The 22435-nt window shown below is 35.3% G+C and overlaps 1 protein-coding gene across 3 annotated transcripts in view; it reads right to left on the reverse strand.

The window, feature by feature from the left end:
• Positions 1 to 22435, reverse strand: part of ADGRA3 (adhesion G protein-coupled receptor A3) — a 60440-nt gene that overhangs the window by 33376 nt on the left and 4629 nt on the right. The window contains exons 2-5 of one of the 3 annotated variants that reach the window (XM_074865905.1): positions 11959 to 12030; positions 3834 to 3905; positions 2509 to 2580; positions 1557 to 1628 (exon numbers count right to left, since the gene is read on the reverse strand). In XM_074865905.1, the coding sequence (XP_074722006.1) occupies positions 1557 to 1628; positions 2509 to 2580; positions 3834 to 3905; positions 11959 to 12030 (288 nt within the window). Of the gene's footprint in view, positions 1 to 1556; positions 1629 to 2508; positions 2581 to 3363; positions 3427 to 3833; positions 3906 to 11320; positions 11390 to 11958; positions 12031 to 22435 lie in introns of those variants that run through there. The other 2 variants (XM_074865907.1, XM_074865906.1) reach the window with 2 other exon arrangements.

Raw genomic sequence — 22435 nt, forward strand, 5'->3', positions numbered from 1 at the left:
AATAGGCCTTCACAGTGACAAAATGAAACACTCAAAAGGTCTGAAAGCTTGACATCAACAGCTGCGCAATGCCTCTCATTGTCACAGACACACAGACAACAAGCAGTCAAACCCCAGAATACAGCAGTTGCCTACCACTACTTATTGGAAGATACTCTAATACTCTGCAAACTGTGGGCTGAGAACAAAAGTACACACTCCCCTGAGAAAAGGAATCTTCTCCTTAAACGAGGAACACCTAATACCTGTGCATGAAAAAGTTTCTAGTAATTTCTTTGATGGAAGAGTTAATGTTATTTAAGCGAGCAATAATAAGGAATTGCTTGAATATGCATCAACATAACTTAAGAACATACTTCATTGCTTCATTTTAGCAATCAAATGCTTTAACAGTAAAATGAACAGGAATCTAAAAACAGCCTCTCACCTATTTCTCTTTTCAGAACCACTCTTCACACAATTTTAATGATAGCTTTATTCTGCTTTATATGAAAACCATATAAGGCTTTTCATTGATTCATAAAGTCTTCTCTGTATAATTTAATACTTTCTACTAAAAGGACATACCAAATCCCCCCATAGGTGTCAGCTAAATTAAAAGAGAAAATACTATATCTGTTTAGAAATAGTTAAAAATGTATCAAAACATATCACTGTATCTACACTGGTTTTTACCTCTAGTAAAAATTTTTTTTTTTTTTTTTCAAATGTCTAGAGGATAACAAGACATCACAGGCAGAACACTTCAAACACTGAAACAACATTCCTGTGAAACTCCATTTGGTCTTTGTTCACAGGAATTCCTCCAGACACATGCATTTTTATTAGCAACAGTTATATCCAGGTTCTCTCATCAGAACTGTGATATTCTTGGACAGCAACGATTAAAAAACCACAATTAAAATACCAGGAAAAACAACTTATTAACAATTAAAAGAAGCTGGAGGGAAAGAAACATTTGCCTTTACAAACAAGAAATTAACTTGGTGTCAAAGCCAGAAGTCAGAGCTTTTGAGAAAGTCCAAGTACAGTGAGCCAACTGTCACAACTACCAAGCTGCAAGCTAATCATCAGCACTGATGATTTTTTTCATTTCCTTTCTTCCTTACACAAGATTACAACTCTCATTAAATTAGAGAAAAATAACCTGAGGGTGAGATGTACCCACTGTTATATGAAACAAAACTATACTGTTCTTCAAGGACTAAGACCTTCCTTAAAAGTACTTTTTCTCGATTGTTAAAAAGGTGTAAAACACTATTCAATATGAAGTTATAAATGATGTATACATAATAGAAGTTTCAGAAGCCCAGATGCCAGTATAGCTTTGTTCTGTTAGAAGTATCTAACAAATGCCAAGCATCTTTCGAAGGAAGTTATATAAACACACAAATATCTGTACATATATATTTTTATATGCTTATTTAGATAAAGAAAACACTGTTATGAGATTTAAAAGTAAAAATGTAAAACTATAGTACAAGTGTATATAAAATGGTTTTTGATAAGAACACAAATGATCATGCAAATTAAGATTAGATGCAGTAAGTACTTACAGAGACTTTAGTGAACCAAGATGATCAAATGTTCCCTGTGTAAGTGTAGAAAACAGATTTCCAGAAAGATTCCTAAGAAATGAAAGTATCATGATTTCAACTCATGCAACTGACATTTGAAATAAAATAATCCCTCTTCAAGATAAAGTTATTTAAAAACCTACAAGATACTATTATGACATTCTGTCATAGTTCACAAGAATTTAAGAATAACAATCAGGCTTGATAGCCTAGCAAAAATCCCCAAATAAACTGTTCCCCAATACTTCTTTTTTAGCTGAAGAATTTTAAGATTGGGAACAAGGATTGAAAGCAAATACTTTATTTTTATTTAAAGCAACAACTAGCTCATGTTAAAAATTAACTTCGTCGTTCACCGGTGAATTGATGTGTTGCTGTTAACATGCTGTAAGAAGCATGTAAGATCTAGCAGAATAATTTTTTAAAATATTATACATCCCACTTTCTCTATATCAGTGAAAGCACTGCATAAGAGGCTAACAACTAGGGCAAAGAAACATTCCATAATCTTCTATGTTATTTTCTTAAAGTAAATGAAGAACTACAAAATGTGAAAGCAAGCCGGCAGAACACAACTACACTGATCCCATGGTAGAAGGCCTGGATATTAAAAGATTCTATAACCATGAAATATTTTTCTAGGGAAAGTATTTTGTAGTCTGCTACTCCCACCACCCCCAACTATACCTTCTAAGAAACTTGAAAATAGTTGCAAAGCAGACAGAGCAGTATGGTTTTGGTTGCCCCGACCACCTTTTTTTTTTTTTGTTTTTAAAATTTTGCTACTGAGTAACAAACCACAATCATAGCCACACAGCATGTCTTTCAGGCAGACACTTAAACAATTCCCACTGAAACAAAGACTGTTAACTTACATAAGACTAAAACTTAAGATACACAAGTGAAATTATATACAACGAATTATACTTACAATCTAATAAGATTTACAAGTCCTCTAAATATATCTGCATTCAGGCAGCCTATTCTGTTATTAGTTAAGTCTCTATAAATAGGAGAAAGCAAAAATCAGAATAAACTTTTATTTGCAAGTGACATATCATCTGCAAACAGTATTTCAACTACAATTCATAAGTAACAAATTGCGCCATATATACACTTAGTCTTTTTCTGCAAAACCCAAAAGGTACTGCTGTATGGGTGTACACACATGCACATAGAGTCCTTATTCCATTTCTAAAGTAATAATGGTTTGCCCATATCAGTTAAATGAGCCTAGCCTTATTGGTAAATCCCTTTGAACAGGCTTGGCTTACATCACTACAAAGTAAATTTTCATATTTGTACAGAATATTCATCACATGTACTACGTCACTTAAATTTTTGATGTGCCAGAGACCTATACTAGTGCATTTATTGTACATAAATAGGACCACTTTTATGTTTATAATTACATAAATAGTATATATTTTACAAGGTAGGTCTTAAATCAGATTGCCAAAAATTCTTAAAGGAATAAAAATTAAGCTTGCAAGTAGTAATGGTCCAGAATTGGTCCTTCAGCGTGATTTCCTTTTAAGTGAGCCAGATCATCTGATCTGTGACGAAGGAACATACATACTACAAAAATTTAAGGAAAGCTGTATGCTGACTAAAGGGGGGGCGGGGGGCAAGGAAATCACGAAGACTTAAAAGCTGTCCCAAATATTCTGAAATCTGAGGAGTGTTTTAAAAAAAGGTCTTGTTTTTTAAGTTTCATCTGGGACAGGATTTTTACAGCCATGGTATAAATACCGAAAATATGTGTTAATGGGAATGTTGGCACAACCTTCAATAAAGCAGCATTAACAGTCCTGTAACTTCAGTGTAGTATTAATAGCAAGGGACTCTGTGTTCCACTATGACCTTTGGGAAAAAAAAAATTGTGAGGAGTTTTAACATTTAACAAAGCAAGACTTCATGGCATCAAAGCTCTGAATGAACGTTCACCCAGCAACGTTTCAAGTCACCAAAATACAAAAAGGAAGGAATAATACAAAAGACTGTCAGTAAGAACAAGTGAGACTGCCAAGCCACAAGCAGTGGATGTTCTTCAGTCATAAGACTGAAAGCAGACTTTGTTTTATGTATATGTATATATATATGTGCGTGTGTGCGTAGATTTAGACAGCATATACATATTCAACTTATTATATATAATAGCTTTGCTGTCTAATTTCCAGAACCTAAGACTTACTCTACTCTCAGGGGTTTTTTTGTTTGTTTTGTTTAAACCAACTAGCTAGATCTACTACTTACAGTCTTTTCAGAGATGAAAGCCCCAGAAAAGCTCCTGGATCTATAGTACTAATAAGGTTGTTCTTAAGGTCCCTGTGGAGAAAAATTAAGACATTACATTTACCACAAACTACCCCTTGAAACAGATATACATGCATGAAGATACACTTGTCTCAGCTTGTTTGAAAATTGCCCAAAAAATCCATACAACACATTTCTAATTTCTCACAGTATCTTTCAAAATTTGAAAATCTGCATTTTAGTTAGAAAGGGGAATATAAACAGTATGTGTGTTCCTTTAAACATTCTATCAGTTCCTACCTCATGAAAGGGTAGAGAGTTAAAGATACTTTGACACAGAGTCCATATAGATTACAGCTGCTCAGGGTGTGACATTTGCTCATTACACAGTACAATACTGTTTAGCAGTGTTGTCTTCTTCAGCCTACCCAATTTTAAATATTTCAGTAGTGCCCAACATCTACCAGAAGAAGGAAAACAAGATCCTAAAAATACACCAAAGACACAACATTGAAAGTTTCTACCAGCATTACTGGCACAAAAGCAAAGCCCTGGCTGAGAATCCCAAATAAAGCTGGTGAAAAAACTCAAGAGCACATTTTAAAATCTTAAATTTCCAGAATAGAAGATTGTAAGGAGAAATTTAAAGTAACTATGTCATTAAACTGCTTTATTAATTGTACAAGTGATATAGGAGTTTTAACTAACTCAAGACATTCTGCAGATACAGCTTAATTTTAAAGGTCACAGAAAGCACCTGCCAGCATCTACAAAGTTTTGAACAAGCTTTATCACTGCATGAATGCTAAAATTATTTCTACCTCCTTATTCATCCAAGATTTTTACTATACTACTATCTGAAACTTTGCAAGCACTTACTACACTAAAGAAAAATTTCTCATTCCTTGGTAATATGTGAATGTTCTGCATTTGAAAAAAAAAAGTAATTTCAATTAAAAGCAATGTTTTAGTAGGCAAGGGTAGAAAAAACATCTCCTAAATCAACACTACATTAATAATTCTGCCCGAAAGAGAACAGTAAGAGAGGGTTACATCTACTATCACACCAATATGCATGAGCAAAAATATAAATTCATCCCAAGATTTCACAATAGCATTTCCTGCAGCTGGATTAAGAAACTACAGTACAACAGACAGTGTCATGCCATGTGGATCACACTTCAGTGCTGTACCTAATATAAACATTTTAGATACTTGAAACATTTTAAATTTACTTTGCCGTACAGTAATATTAATTTTCAATAAAACTATGACATATACACTCCTTTTAACTTTATTTTCTTGCCCTGTATGGTGGCAGGGACTGCCAACTACTTCCAAAGCATTATCAGGAGCCTGAAGAACTGTAATGTTTTCAAGCCTCCTTCCGTGGGTTTATAAACCCAGTACCAAGACCATGACAAATCTGTGAATACTAAGTGTTATTCATCACTTATTTACCATCAGTTTTTGGGACAGGGAAGAAAACTTATACTTACTGTTGGTATTTTAAATTTCAGTTTAAAAATCATGTAACTCCCACTTAAACTTAAAATCTCAGTGTGGAAAACACTCGGAGAAAACACACTTGACAACACACCTTGGAAATCCGCAAGTCTAGATTATCAGTTATCGTTAATTTTGTTACTTAAACTCAAAGCGTATTCCCTGATACATTTCCTTCTTAAATCCCTTGCTTCAATGAAAAAAAGCAACATATTTTTGAAATTAAAAGCAAGAGTTTTACTACTTTCACAACCTGTTTACACATTTTGTTACAGTAGTGGATAAAAACTGACTAGTCTATTCTTTATGGAATGTCCTTGCTTTCTTCCCCCCTCCCTTTAGTAGGTCTTAATACCAGTTTCAGAAGGATAATCCCACTAAAATTAATAAACTCTTTTTAAAAAGAAATGCCAACAATTTTCATGCTTTCAAAAAACTCAATGTATACTCTATACTTTGTAAATAAGATAGCAAATCATTAATGAACCACCATACTAAAGTAATTTTTTAGAAATACCCTGAATGTCCGAAGTGTTAGCATTTTCTCAGCCTGAAACTACAACAGTTGGTGAGTCTCTGTTTGGGGTTCTTTCCCCCTTGAGTCTCTGTTTGGGGTTTTTTCCCCCCCTCCCAGTGGCAGTCATTAGTAAGCACTAGCTATATATTTGTCTATCAAAAAATATTAGCAGATGAAAACTGTGAAATAAGAGATAGTTAAGGATCTCAAAATTAACACAATGCTGACATGGTCTGGCAGCTCTTCAGAAACTGTAAAAGATGTGATACACAGGCTCGTGCAACTGCCAGGACTCCAGGATCTAGGATGGTTTCTAAATGAAGAGATGACAGTTGTGGTTAAACCAATAGACTGATAGGATTCCCACATAAAAGGGAGGTGGGGGAGACAATCTCATTAGAAAGCTGTGTTTGGCTTTCAAGTTTTTGTTGGTTTTAACGCTGATTTCAATATTTTTTTCTTTTGCAAAGCTCAAGCTACAGGATATAGTTACAGATATTTATTTGTCCAAGTAACAGAAAATCTGTCCAAAGAAATCCATTAGAAGAGGGTTTCAGTTATGGTAATATTGCAACTTCTCCAAGCTCTAGCTTATTAGTACATCTTTTATCTTACAGTAACTACATCTTTCATCTAGCAATTAAAAATACTGCTACAAAAACACAAGCCAGGCAGTACAGCAATCTTACACTGAGAACCTATAAAAAAAAAATTAATTTTCTCTTCAATCTAAACAACACTGCAGATGAGGATGCCCCTGTATTTACCAGGGAAGGTGACTAGCAGATTAGGATCATAGAAAAACTTAGGTTTTAAGGGATGTGTTGAGGTCACATAGTCCAACTTCTGGCTCAAAGCACAACTAAATCAGATCAGCTGCCCTGCTTTTATGTCCAGTGAAGTCCTGAAAAACTCAACAAATGCAGATTTCACCATCTCATGACCCAACTTTAAGTGATTAACCATTCTCATGATGAAGAATTTTCTTATGTCCAATTGGAACAGCCCTTTCTCAAATCTGTGATTCAATAAGCAAATAGTAACTTACCAACAAGCAAAACCATTTTTAAAAGCCTGACAACTGCACCTAATGTTACCTTAAGAAAAATATCTTAATACTACTTAAATGTAACTATGGTTTGCCATGTAAATAACAAAATCCTTTCACTTCATTAGAATTTATGAAATGTTTCAGTGGCCAGTTGTCTATGACTTAAAAGTGCACATATACATATTTAAAAAATACTTATGTATGGATATATATTACTTATAATTTACAGCTTTGTCTCAGCACAATGAAGATTGTCTTAATTATTACTAAAGCATCCTGCAGGCACAAACAAACAATGCATATATATACACACATACTGACATGTATACATTATTTAGCGCTCTCAACCACCACTGTATAAACTATCTTTTCTTCCTGAGCAGAACCTGAAAGTTGAACACAAAACACATTAGCTACCATGGACTCTTACTATATGAAATGCCTGTCCAAAAAAGAAATGGGGGAAGAGGACAAAGAAATTATAAAAATAGGCTAAACACTACATAAAGTCAGTCTATCCCTCCCACAGATCTATAGGGTGTAGGTTTTATGCAAGCAGATCCAATAAAAGCTTATGATTGATTAAACAATTTTTACATTTCCTCATTGTTCACCGTGTATGATTTAAATTCTACACTATACATACATACATAGGATTTCTCCCTAAAATATAGGGAGCTATATTTATTTTGAGTTTTCACCATCAGTATAACAAATATTTAGGGTACTACCAAAACTGCTGATAACTGAAATCCCAATACTTTATTGTATGTTGGTCTCAGACATAGAATTTTGGTTCCAGGTTAACATATTCAAATTGCGTGTGAGGATCAAGTGCTGCTGGAGCTGTTGCACCAGGTTCAAGTAACTCTCTCTAGGAAAGGAAAACTGGCTCAAATCTATCACTGACTTCGATGATATTAGAGTAATACAAGAAGAGAAAGCAATTGGAGAGTCTAGGTTTGTAAGGAACCATGAAAGAGGAGACAACAGACAGTTCTGAGACTTGAACATTTTCCAAATGGAAAGTAAAAAGCTGGTTCTAAAAATCACCTCTTGACTTTTTCTGAAAAGTACTTACATATGCTTTTGACATCCTCTTGCATCTAAAGAAATTGACAGCAACTTAGACCACTTAGTTTTGTTGTTTTGCTTACCCCATCATCACCTATGGCATGCATTGATGAAACACAATAGTAAAAATTTCCCGAAGGTGTAATACAAAAAAGTTGAAAAAAAAAAAAATATGCTTGAGACTACCACACTTCTGCAAATTAAACAAAAGCTAGAATCTAGACCAGAAAACCTTTGTTTCCTTCAAATAATTTCTGTACTTCCAACAGTTTAGAATACTCCTAAGCATTCGATTTCACAGCACAGATTTTTCAGCAGAGACTAGAAACATTTTCCCCCGCAACCACTCATCTTTCAGAGGTTACCTGAGAAGCAGGTGAGGATGAGGAAAATAAGTATTTTGTTAGCCTAACACTCTCAGTCTTCTCCTGAAAGAGCCATGGCTAACAGCGATGGAGTTTCCAGAATCAAAACCAGAACTAAAGTTAGAGCAGAAAACAAGTTCCTGAATATTCATAAAATCATTTCTCTGCTCAGTAATATTCAAACAAGAAATACTGAGACTTTCCAATCACTTTTAAAGACTTCAAAGAAAAAAGTTCAGGTCCACCACTAGGAGAACTCAGGTCCATCTTTTCACAGGCTTTGCTGCACTATCACAACAAGAATTAAAATCAGAAATTGCTACTGTCTGAAAAAGTACTAGATGCTCCTATTTTTATTTAAGGCATCCGTGTATCTGTAGATTGGTGCTGTAAAAACAGGAGAGAAAAAAAAATGAGGCTCTCCACAAATAACACTCCCTTCACACTGCATATTTTCCCTTTTCAAAGTATATTAGTACACCCTAAAAACACATTGGTAAACCCTTGCCATTATTTACAGTTAATAAATACCAAACCCTTCTTTTGCTATCTAAATATCTTACTGATTTCCACGCCTGTCTCTTCCTCTTCTCTCCCTCATGTACAATGAAAAATAGTACTTTATAAATACATGAATTAATCTTCCTTATTCTCGCAAAAATCAACAGGCAGCATCAGCTACCTTCTAGATGGAAAACAGCAGTTTACTTCTGCATTGCTGCACTTTGAATAACTCTATATAAAGTCAAGTATCTACTAGATGAAAAATTATCCGTCACAAATTAGTTGTGCAAGAAGTTACTTCAACATTTAAACTGCAGGAAATGCATCCACATGCAAAACAGCACTAACAAAGTCAGTGGAGATTAAAATATTTAAAATTTTTGTACAGACATTTTAATTATCACTTGTGGCAGTAAAGATCTTTGACCTGCTTACTGTTATTCAGCTATCATTTGCATGAATTTTTTCCTGTAAGGTTAGATGTAGACACAGCATAGTCATCTTCTACCATAATTAACAAACATTTCACCCTCCAGTAAAACAAAACTCTTATTTTGGTCATCTTATCACCCTGTTTACAAAATAATGCATTACCACATTCTACATTTTCATAAATTAACATACATGCACAAAGTTATTAACAAACAGATTTGAAATTCATACTTTCAGTCAGCATTTTTAATGTACTTTCCCATAGTTTTGGCGCATACAAGCAACAAATAAAACCTCTCCCCTTCAATAGTAACAGTGAAAAATTGTCAGATGGGGATAAGGTCAAGAGAGAACGTGTTTGATCAAAACAATAACCTAAAAGGCAACAATTTGCCAGCTGCAGATATCATATGCCCAAGATTATCTGAAGAACTGAAAAAATAACAGAAACCATTTAAAAACATGTAAATTTTCATTAAGATGTCCAAGAACTAAACAGGAGAAAACAAGATGAATTATGAAGTTCTGAAACTATATTTTAGGATTCAAAAATATTGATTAAAATACAATTAAAAACAATTATTATGCAGATACATGTTGCTGACGTATTAGATTGTTGGGTTTTTTTATGGCTTTGGTTAAATATATCTATACATCTAAACTTGATCCAAAAACCACTAAGGAGAAATGACAAAAATATTTGCTATGCAGTATAACATTACAAGAAACGAACAAACAAGCATTAAATGAATACAGAATCTCTCCCCTGGTAAGCAGTAATGTTAAGTGACAAAGTTACTGTCCGAAATAACTATTTAAATGCTGACTGAATTTATTTCTTTTATCTCTGTTTCATCTCAGATTAAAAGTGAGGAAAAGAGAGTATCTACAAAAAAAGAAAACACTCCTAAGGAAATAAGGAGGACTATGAATAGTAAGAAAAAAGTAAGAAACTGTCAAAAAAGTGCAATTTTAAAGGCATGCAAGTTACCACAGTGAACATTAAGGAATATATTTTGAAACTGTTGAACATAATGATGTTTAAAATAGTTACTGTGGCCTTCCATTTTTTTCCACTGACTATTTATTTAGGTTTGAAAAATTATTTTAATTACAAGAGTAGCTTCTGTCCAAGGTCACAAGAACATTTAAAGCAGAAAAATTTACTTTTACTGTGGTTCAATAGATTTTTTTAAATAAGTCTTGCACACAAAAAAAAAAAGAGATGCTCATTAATGACTAGCATATCATGCTAGTTAACCCTTCCTTTATGAAGACACCTGGCCATTAACAGTCATTTGCTGATGTATTAACTCCTACACCAGCACACATAAAGCATGTTATCTCATTCAGGTAAGACACCATATCATCTAAAATACTGCTTTCTCAGATCACTTTAAATGCTCAAAACATGTCGTCTTCCTTATCGCTTTCTTTTTCTTTTCATGAAAGAAGATATTAAAATAACCTAAAGAATCCTTACAAATCACATGAGTTCAATGGAAGAAAGCTGGGTTCTTATGATTTTAAAGAAAATTAAGATTTGGATTCATAGAGCAAATATAATCTCAAACTAATCAGAGTTTCAAGTATTTCCTGTCTGAAAATTATAATGAGTTACAACAAATAACAACTGTCAGCAGATGCCTTTATTACCTAACCAAGGATGCCAAAATAACATGTAAAGATCTAGAATGCCATCACTGCTGACAACCTTGCTTCTTTGGCACAATGGTTTATTTCTACAATAAAGCTCATCTGCCAGTGCAGAAGACAAATCTTTCTTCTAGCATGTAGGGGAATGGAACGGTGGAAGTGTTTGAATTTATTTAGCCAGGTGACTGGGATTGTAGCCTTCAAGTTTTAGAGGAAGAATAAAATACTTTTAATCCCCTGAAGCCAGAAGTTGTTTGGAACTCTTCCTAGATGTTGCAAGATGATTATGAAACTGGCTACCTTCCCAGTCAAATGGCCTAGAAAAATCCTTATCTCTAAAGTTTCTGCTTGCTCCCAAGTAGATCAACCTGCCAATCCTGACCTTCTACCAGCTGGAAAAAAGCTGACTGTAACAGAAGCTACAACGCTGCTTCTCATCCCACAGATGATGTATCATCTGAAAGGGAAAGTGAAAACAGGAAGCAAAAGAACTTACTCCCATCAAACTCCCATTCTTCCCTCCCATACGTACAGTATATACCGCAGTTGTAAACTAAGCAGCAGAACTGTTAAAATAAATGTCTACAAACTTGCCATGAATCTAGCCTCTTTTAGAGGCTCTAATATATCTATCCACCTGCCCTACAAGTATACAATTGTTTGATAAAGGGTTTAACACTTCATAAGAAATTAAAGAAAAACTTTCTTTACAACATAAACTTTTGTATTATGAGAATAACAACAACAAAGCAAATCCAGTCATCACAGCATTCCACTGAACTTCCCACTGAAACTGCCCTAACCTCACCCAAAGGTGAGATTATCCCTTTATGCTGTCACCTGATATTCATGAAGAGAAGGCTTAACTATGTTAACTCTTGAATCACAAAAAAAAAACCCCATCGAAACAAAGTAAGAATACATCTTTTAAATAAGACATTTTGGTCTCAGAATTAGTAATGAAACATAAATAGTATATAACTTAATTTTTAAAATGGAAATAGCTTTTTAAGTGCTTACAATCTTTCCAGAAGGTGTAATCCAGAGAAGGAACCATTCTTCAACTCTGTTATTTTATTGTTGCTCAGAATCCTGTAAACAAAAATAGAGAAAAATATTGTAGGTTTGGTAACAAAATTATTTGCTGCAGCTTACACTTCTGGTGTAAATCTTTTTGTTTAACAGCATTTGTATCAAACTACAATGCCTCGCTCATTGTCTGAGGTATATATAACACCACTGCTTAAATATTATGAAGGAGAAAAGGAGGATTTTCTATGTTATGTGCCCTAAGTACCATGCAAGCTTATGTAATTAACATATGAAAGAAAGTACGCCCATATAGGATTATCATAATAAAGCACCAGAATTGGCATACTAGAAAATTAAGTATTAAACAACCAATCTACACATTCAACATTCTGTTCTTCCATACCCATTTTGGTTTTCAAAACCACGCAGCGTTTCCCCTTTCCTCTGCTGCCACCCTCAGCCACTTGCACACTCTCACTTCACCCACATTGTGCCACCCTTCCCAGCCATCCTTCACATTCATCCTTCTCCTCAATGCAAGCTTTTTAAGACATCTGCAAATAAACTCATCGAGCACTCCTTTATTTCTACCTATCCTTTCTTAAAGGACCACACAACCACAAATTCCCTCTTCCACATGAGTAACTGGATCAGGCCCATCTAGCCAAGTGCCCTATTCTCTAATCACAGCCATCTACAAATTATCCTCAAGTTAGGAAATCCCTTGTATAGCTAGATGCTTCCTTACTGAGAAGGACCTGCTTTCTATACAGCTGTTGCAAAAATGCCTATTTTCCTTTTGAACCACGTAATATTTTGGCATCCACAACACCTCTTATGAAAGGTTTCACAGTACAAAGCTCTGTTCCACAAAGAATCTCTCATCGCATTCGTTTTGAGCACAGCTCCTGCTAGTTTCATTTGATGCTCCCCGCTTCTTATACTGAAACAAGCAGTAATCAATCCCTACCTACCTTCCCTTTACCACACGTAATTATGTAGAACCTAGACGGTCTCTTGCCAAATGGAAGATTCATATTTTACTTAATTACTCTTCAAACAGAAGTCATTCTGTGCCACCTTAACTTCTGAGCTCTTTCCAGCTTTATTATACTCAAAAAAATCCAAGATAAGACCACCAGAACTGATAGTATTCAACACACTGACAAGTTACAAATCTGCATGTGTTAAAATTATGTTCTCTGTTTCTTACCATTTTCCTAGCAACTCCTAACATCTGATCTACCTTTACTACTTGTAATAAAAACTGAAGATTTCCGGTCAGCTCAGTGCCCATCATCTTATATATAAAGACAGAATTGTTGTCATCCCCAATACTATTTTCATTTTTCTACAATGTGCTGTTTCTGTCATTTTATTGCCCAGTTATTAGTTTCATAAACTTCTTCCAAAATTCTTCACTTTACTCTCATCCTTATTACATCAAGCAACTCAAACTGTCAAGCCCCTACTCACACTCTTTTACAGGCCATTAAGAAATACGCCATGCATTACAGGTCTCAGACTCCACTGAGAGGGCTAACCATTTACTTCCCCATCCACTTCTTATCCTTCAGCAAATTAGCTGCTCATACAATGGTTTTCCATTTTAGACTGACATACAATTTTCATCAAATGCCTTTGGTGAGGGACTGAGATATACCTTTTGGAAAAGCATCCATGTCTCATTATACCAACTGGATCACCTTTGTAAATATTTTGCTGATTCTGAAGAACTCCAAAGGTTTGTGGGGAAGAGCTTCCCATTATAGGACATGTAAATTTTCCAGAGTACATCTCTCTCTTTATCCAGGTATCCAATAAATTTATTATAAATTCCACTGATTTGTCCAACACAAACATCAGATTTGGAACCACACAGTTCCCCTAAACTCCTGATGCACTTATAAAAATCAACATTTGCCATCCCTCCAGTCCTCAAAAATGAAGTTCATTCTGAGCAAGACTTCAGACATTTATCATTTGACTTCTTCATCCCTGAGTTCTTCTAAAAGCTCTCCAGTGCACACCATCTTGTCCTGCAAATTCACACTCTGTCAGTTTGTTCCACAACTTCTGCTACAGTCATTTCAATCTCAGACAGGTGCTCTATCAAATGCATCCTGCAGATCCAACATGTCTGTGCACTTCACTTACACCAATTACATCTTCAGGCTGGAAAACTACTTCCACACTTACAACTGCCACTAGGAGATTTCTTTCCAGTCTATTACATCTTTCAGATATCCTTTACAATAGCCATAAACCAAACACACACACACACAGAGCCCTCTTTCCTCTGATGCATAAAATTTATTATCTAATGACAAGGATTAGTACTTCAAAACACATCATGAATAAAACTAAAATGCAGAAATACCAATCTATGAAAACAGCATCATTTTGACACAACTATGTATTACATGAAGTAGTTTTCTTCTCCAGGTTTCTCAAAGATTGCCTCAAGCCTCTGTGGTTTAGACAAACACAGGGCAGGCAATTTTTTTTTGGTCTCAAAGCTCTGGCACTGAGTCAATCTCTCTCTCTCAATCTCACATACACAGAATCAAGACAGCTGAACAAACTATTTGAAAATCTTTCCATTTCCAGTCTGATGGATGGAAAGCTTGAAAATTCTTTAAATTAAAGTTGAATCATTCGACCAAGGTAAAAGTTCTGATGCTAAACTCCTCCTTCTTCCCTTACAGTCATACCATGTATTTCTGCAGTTCATCTCAAGTCATCCCTGGTGCCCACTGCTCCACAAGCAGCTAACATTAAACTACACATTTACCCAAAGCATATTCCAAGAGAGTTATATGCCAAGTGCAAAAGTGTGATCAACACTGCATGCTACACATTCAGCTAATACCACGTGAAGACTGATCACAGGAATGGTGGAAAGGATGAGAAAAAAATACTTAACGGTATACTGAGAATTTGCTGTTGTGTGTGCCTATAAAGCCTGTAATGTTCACTAGAGTGTCAGCTAAGAAAATTTGCTCTTGTGAAATACAGGTCTAGAGTCAAATACATTAAGCTAACTTACAGGAATGAAGGAAGGAAAATTGCCCCTTGGTTGTAGCTGTGATAACCTAGATGACTGAACAAATGAAACAGAGTATTTTTTAAAAACAGATGTACAAATCAAAGAATCCCAGGTGCTCTTCAGAAACCTACATGTATTTCAAGGACTACTTGCATCAAGGAAGGCCCAACATGTAACAGAAAATGAGAATACACATTTGCAAGACTGCAAGTTTGACAAATATGATCATCATCATCTACAACTTGGAATGCCTACAAAACTAGTAAAATTCAACCGAAGCATTAAAATCACACATCTTGAAGTCTTTGAAACTACTTTTACTTCTACCCAAAGAGGAAAAGGTTTCAAGCTAAATAGTAAATATTTGTAGAAATGGTAGGTACAGGTTTCATTCTGCAAACCAAATCTATTCAGAGTGAAGCACACCTTTATTTCAACATCCTTCCTGGTTTCAGAAACATATGTGGGAAGAAAAATAAAGAAATGAATAAAGGAGTTTATAAAAAACCTCATTAGTAGTTAATGCAAACTGAACGTAAGGCATAACAGCAGCAGCAAGAAAAAACACAGACCAATTTCAGACTTATGGATAAAGTAAGAAGAAAAAACATGAGGTTCAGAAAACATCCAAGTCAACATAAGCAAGCAAGCAAGCTACAACCTTTGGTAGCACAGAAATAATTTGTATTTTAGTTATAAATTACTTCATCTTAAAGATTTATTGATTTTTACCTGTACTTTTTCCAGAAAAAGGAGCTATTCAAAATGGAGCAGAAACCACTTCAAAAGTAGCTATAACTGACTGAACTAAATCTAAGCTAAATAAAATTACAGTTCTGTAAAAAAAAGTTTTCTGACATTGCCTGTAAAATAATAGGCCTAAAGTAGAAGCCTTTGAATATCTGTGCACTAGGTAAATTTCTCTCTGGAGTGTGATGTACAAATTATAGTCAGCCTGATTTAGTATTTTCTCTGCAGAGGCTGTTAGTTACTCAACCATAAAGGTTTAGTACAATAAATGATAGATTTTACAACACTCCATATAACCTAAGACATTTCATCACACTTAAAAATGTTGTAAGTGTAATCTTTAAAAAAAATGCAGTTTAAAACTTATTATTAATATATTTAGTCTATACATTACTTGAAGTGTTAAGGGATATGGCATAAAACGACAAAACACAATAAAGCATTCACCTCAGTAGATGTTTTATAGTCACTTTCACAATTTCTGTGCATTAATGTACAGTGAAATGATGGACTATTATGTACCACTTAGACACAGAAAATTATTTGTGATCAATAATAATTCTAAGTTACTAGTTTAAGTCCATAATTTTTCCTAAGAGGCAAGTAATTCTGAAAATATGCAAATTCTTCCATCATTAAGAAGTTTAAAGGGAAAATTGTAGGGAGCTACAGATCTTCACTCATCCCCATCTTGTTCAACTCTTCTTTAACAAATGTACCTTGAGATTTCATGAAGGGATTTCCATAGCCCAGTGTCATTGTTGTAACATGTATGTGTTACAAGTTCCAGATGAGGTTTTTTTATGGTGGGCTTTTTTTCTTCTTTTGAATGATCAACAATACCTGGTTTTGCTTGTCCAGCCCTTACATAACAGAAAATAAGATGTGGAACTACTGCATGCAAACACACTCACAGCCATGGGAATTAACACAAAAAACTTGGAAGAAAAGGCAGCAGAAAAGTAGGTTCTAGAAAGTATTATGGACAATGTCTCAAGTCACCTTAAAGCAACACACTTCCCTCTCCTTTGACTGAGCAGAATGATTGTAGAGACAAAGAGGTGATCTGAAACAACACACCTCAAAAAAAAAAAACAAACCAAAAACAACCACTCCCCCCAAAAAACAAAACCCACCCCAGCTTTTCACCCATTCCAAGAACACTGATGAAATGTTCCCTTGTTGAGTATAGCTTGGATCTGAAAGCCCTGTTTCCATTTTGCTTCATAAAGTAGCAGAAGAATTTTGCAAAACTCTCTAAAGAAACTCAACTCTGGCTTTAACTTATTGGCGAGACTTTTAGCAATAGATACCCCGTTGCTAGCATGCAAAACGTAACTATGCAGTCAAACCCAAAGTCTGTCTTTTGTAGTAGAGAGTTTTAGCAACAGATACTAAAGGTGATGTAATCATTATTTTCTTTTTGATACAGCAGGAGAAAAAAAAAAAGACAACTTCATTTGTTTTTACCATTAGAATAAGGTGATAAGCACTCAGTGAAAAAAGTTTTGTTCTATGAAACAATTTTGGTTTGCCAGCTCTAAAACAGCCATCACTAAGACAGCAGTCAACTAGACAGGAATTTAGAATGCATCTCCAAAGTTCACAAATTAATCATTTTGTAGGATACTATAAAAATATACACACATCCATTAACACTACTACAAAATAGTCAAAATGGCCTCCAGGAAACCTGTACAAAGACTGGGAGACAGTGTAACTTTCAGCTGAATGCTGAAGTAGCTTCCAGAACGTTTTTTAAGAGACTCAAACAAAGAGCCAGGAAATAGAAAATAAATCAGATCACTTCATGATGGTGGCTGTATACTCTAAGGACTGGGAAAGTGGCCACCAGCAAAAATTGGACTAAAATAACCATCTGTACAACCAAGAAAAATGCTTTCTGCTGAAAGCCGTGAACATGCAAAAAGAAATATATTTTTCGAAGTTTATCTTGTAGAAGCTGTGATTTAACAAGGATATAACCCCAGTATTTTTCAACAGTATTTTGCTTTCTAGTGAGTTACTGGTGTCAAAGGGAAAGAATAGACTGAGCAGAACATGAACAGTACTTGCTTAAAAGTAAGCCTAATATGAAAACACTCCACAAGCAATATATAAAGAATTATGAATCTTTTCAAAGCCCCTACAAAAGGAGACAGTATTTTCCATTTAACAAGAACATTATAATTGAGGAAGCATAGCAACAAAATATTTGCAAAATATAAGTTTGCAACACATAAAAGATTTCCTGTACTATTTCATTATTATGCATATTAAACAATATTAAGATTGTGAACTAAAACACTCAGAACTAATGAAATCACAGAATTAAAATTGTGTCTATTTATATTGCTCCATTTTTAACTGGGAATCTGCTAACTTTATATGGACCTTTTTTCCCCCCCCTACACAATCCCTTCATCATTCAAGCAACGACACTCGCTTTTGTGCGCTGCTATTAAAGATTTTTTTTTCTTGATATTCAGTATGTGGTCACATGCTTTATTTGTTGCCTTTAAGGACAAACCATTCTTTAAGGACAGAAATTCTTTATTCCTAATGAAATACAGTGCCAATCACTGGAGTACCTCAGTGAAATTTCTATGTAAAAGTACCAAGTAAAAATCATCTTAGAAGAAGTACAGAACTGAGGTGCAAAACAGAATCCAAGAACGAGTAGCTATGTTGCTGAAAATGACACTACTGTCAAAAGAAATTCTTGTGAAATTATGACCTTACCAACCAAACCTCTCTTTCTAGTACTTATCCAGGTTTGAAAAGCCTACCTGAGAGAAAATTAAGAGGACACAGCAACATACCATTTCTTCCAACACTAACTCTGAGTTGCTGTTTCTAAAGCTAACCAAAACTGGTAACCTAACCCTTGTGACCATTACATTCTGGGAAACTTCCTCCAAGTTCTTTCTCACTGCCTCATCTGTAGCATCTGAATTAGTTTAAGAGATGATGATCAACTTTTTTTCTGTAGTAACCCTCCTGTCTTATTCCCCTCTGCTCTGCTCCCTCCTGAGTTTTCCACTTCTTACCCACCACATGTACACTTCTTAGGATTCTTACTTACTTGCAGTTTAGTGCAAGTTTTCCCTATCCCTCCAACCTTCATACATACATGTGAGTAACTCACTTCACAGGAAATACTGCACACACACAGATGCCTAGACAGACTCTCCTAACTTAAGCTGTTATGGCTAATACATTCTATGTGTCATGTGACAGTAGTATTAATTATAGCATATGCTGTCACACCCAGCCACATGTGCATTTGCATTTCCTATCAGGTATACGTGTTCTCTAGAAAGTGCCTTGTCCAGACACGTTCGCAAGCACTTCCTGTCAACTGCTGGCACACGAAGATACATTTTCACAAAAATTATATCCTAATCCTACAGAAGTCAACAATTTTTTTAGAATTTAGCTCCCTGAACTGACTAGGCATGGAGCCAACAAATGCCAGCACATCAGCAAGGGAGGGGGAAAAAAAAAAAAAAAAAAAAACAAACAAAAAACCACCCACACAGCGAGATACTGGGAAGTGAAGGTATGAACACACCAGCTCCAGTTCAGGCTACAGTTTTGCAGGTAGTTGGATGTGGATATAACTTTCCACACTCAGAATGGTAGATTTCCTCTCCCCTGTCCTTGTTCCTGATCATCCCAGTATCAGAAGCAGGGGGACCTCCCTTCTCCAGTACAGAGCTGTAAGGTCAGCTCACTGCAACCCACAGGAACTTTAATGAGCCACAGACATACAGTTTTGAGAATTGGTTTAAATCAGGACAACAGCCTCTGGTATTAACAGGAGGCCAACAGTTTGAGGTATTAGAATCAGTTGTTTGGGATGTTGTACAGGATGCTTTCAGAAATCTGAGCATAACTTGCAAACTCTGCCTGATACTAAGTTTCAAGTTAAAACCTATTCTACAACAACACAGGCTAACTAAACGAGTTCCTGCATCTGACAGAAATAAGCCTTTATGCTCATCTCCTCAGATGGAAATAGCGCATCATATGGACAATACCAGAAGAGTTTTCTCAGACTGTGTTATACCATTACCATTTCCTTATATGATCCATCGTCTCCTAATGACATCCAGTCACTAATCCTGCCTTTACTGATTTTGTGGGTAGCTGCTGAATTTCCAAGAATTCTCACCCATCTCTCACTAAACCAGTTACACACACCCTTCAGCACCTTATCTGCTCTGCATTCACTTCCTCTGAAGTCCTTCTGATTTCCCATCTCCATAACCAACACATGCACGCAAAGGAACCCACACTCCCATCTCAACTCCTCCCTGACTCAATAGTAGTTTCTGCTTTTTAATCCAATCTTCCTGCCTTTCTTCACTTCCTATCAAGATCCTAATCTCCCTCCCTGTACCTCAAAGGATCTTTTTTTCCCTAGATTGAACTGATCTAGCAGAGGGCACAGATTGTACTCTTAGACAAAGCACGTGAAGACAGCACAGCCCACAGACACCTAGATCTGTAATACTGGATACTTGCCTGGATTAATCCTAGAACACACTATCCAGTGCAGACAGAATTGTGGAATGAAGCTGCGTATTTCTTAAATTTCTTTAATCAATCTGCATTTATTATGTTTGTGGGTTTGGGGTTTTTTTTCCCCCCAAAAAGCTCTTAGTTGGTCTGCCTTACCAAAAAGGTCAAGTTCCTGCTCCAAAAGCAACAACTCTGCAGCCCTGCCAAAACTGGCTAACTAGCTTGGATTACACACACCACTAAAGCAACTACACTACTCTGGGACCTAGCAGCTCTGCACCACAGTGCACTGGCATCCCCTTCACTCCAAGGCAGCTCAGAGGACAGTACTGTGCTGCACCGGCAGACATGTCCCGTGTCCAAAGGGGACATTACCAAAACAAGAGTCACAACACAGTAATGCCCATAAGCAGTAATTAATGGATATGAGCTGTCCCACTGTAGCACTCTAAAAGCAACAAGACATTGCAGTTTTCACTGCTAAACAGCCAAACAGTGAAATCCCAAGGCAAAAATAAAATTTTCCCCTATTTACTCTGCTAAAGACTAAAGATATTTAATAGATTTAATATTTTACAAATTAATATTTTAAATCATTTATCTCACTGCAGAAAGCAAAACTGACAAAAGCATACTTTAGTTATCTGAAGTTCTTAAATTTAAAACTATTATTACTAATGAAAAGAAACGCTCAACTGTTTTTAGTCTTCGTGGATTAACTACTGGTACAAAGACAGCATTTAAACTGTATAGATTTAAAAACTATAGACTATTATGGTGAAGATACAGATTAAATAAGGCAGTAATGACAAATCCATGAACCTGCAACATATCTGGCCCATCCAAAGTACATATGGGAACCATTAAATTCTGAAAAATCTAATCTTGCAGCTCCATACGTGGTTTAAATTACAAAAATAACCTCTGAAACATGAACAAACTGCAAGCAAAAAGAAATGAGACACACATAGTTATTCATTCTTCATCACTGCAGCATACATTCCAGTTCTATTTCTTTAACTCTTGGCATTAACTTTGCCAAACTGAAACAAAACCAGGAATACTACAGACCAATAAAAGACAACAATAAAAAAGTATTAGTCCTGAAGATGAAAACTTCTCTTCCTGAGGCTAGATACAGCGCAACACATTGAACACTTCATACTCACTGAAGGGCTAATGAAAACACAAAGGGCATTGCTTATATGGATATCTGCAGGGGAATAAATGTATTGGGTAATTCTACATTAACATTGTGGCTTGGAGAATTAAAAAAATTAAATTGTCCTTATTTAAAAAATTTAAGTTTGCTCTCCAGAATTTTGCAGAACTTATCTCTGTCCTCCTCCCTTATCTTCAACTCAGTAGTAATCAATACATAGCTCTCATTCAGTATCTGAGCCCCAGGCTTGTAACAACTGCCTACAGTTGTATCTACGGTATAGAAGCCATATTTCTAATTACTTCATGTATTTAATCAAAAGTACAATAATCTTATTGTGAAAGGCACCTAAAACAATTTTTAAATGCTCATATAGAAGAAAAATCTTTTAAAAAAAGTCAGTATGCATTGATACAATCATTATTGCATGAAGACTATTTCCAATTACAACTTAACCGTGTATGTTAAAGCCATTCTTACAACACTAAAAGAAACAAGAGAACACTGTTGAAACTTGACTGGGTATCCCAGTGGGTATGTATTAACAACATAACATGATGTCTTCTGAACTTGAATAGTTATTTAGGTAGAAGAAAATATTGCAATTTTGAAGAAAGTGTGGTTCAAATTGTGACCTCAGAATTGTCTTGCAGTACTCAAATATACACAAACACATACACAATCATACAAGAATACTGTATGTATTCAATATCCCATGATAACAACCCCACAATAACTAATCAGTGTGAGAATAGGGCATACAGCAAAGCATTAACCTGATTTCCAATGTGGAATGCTATCTTCTCAAGGTAAAAGACATACACAAAATCTGATAGATGTATAATGAATAGGTCTATTAGAACACAAGCCTAACAGAAAATACAAGCTGTCAAGAGTACCTTCAAGGTAATAATGGAAATGTACTTTGAAAGAAGAAGCAAATTTCCACAGAAGACATATACTATGCCTATACTTCC

The sequence above is a fragment of the Strix uralensis genome, chromosome 4 (assembly GCF_047716275.1).
Source record: "Strix uralensis isolate ZFMK-TIS-50842 chromosome 4, bStrUra1, whole genome shotgun sequence".
Lineage (NCBI taxonomy): Eukaryota > Metazoa > Chordata > Aves > Strigiformes > Strigidae > Strix > Strix uralensis.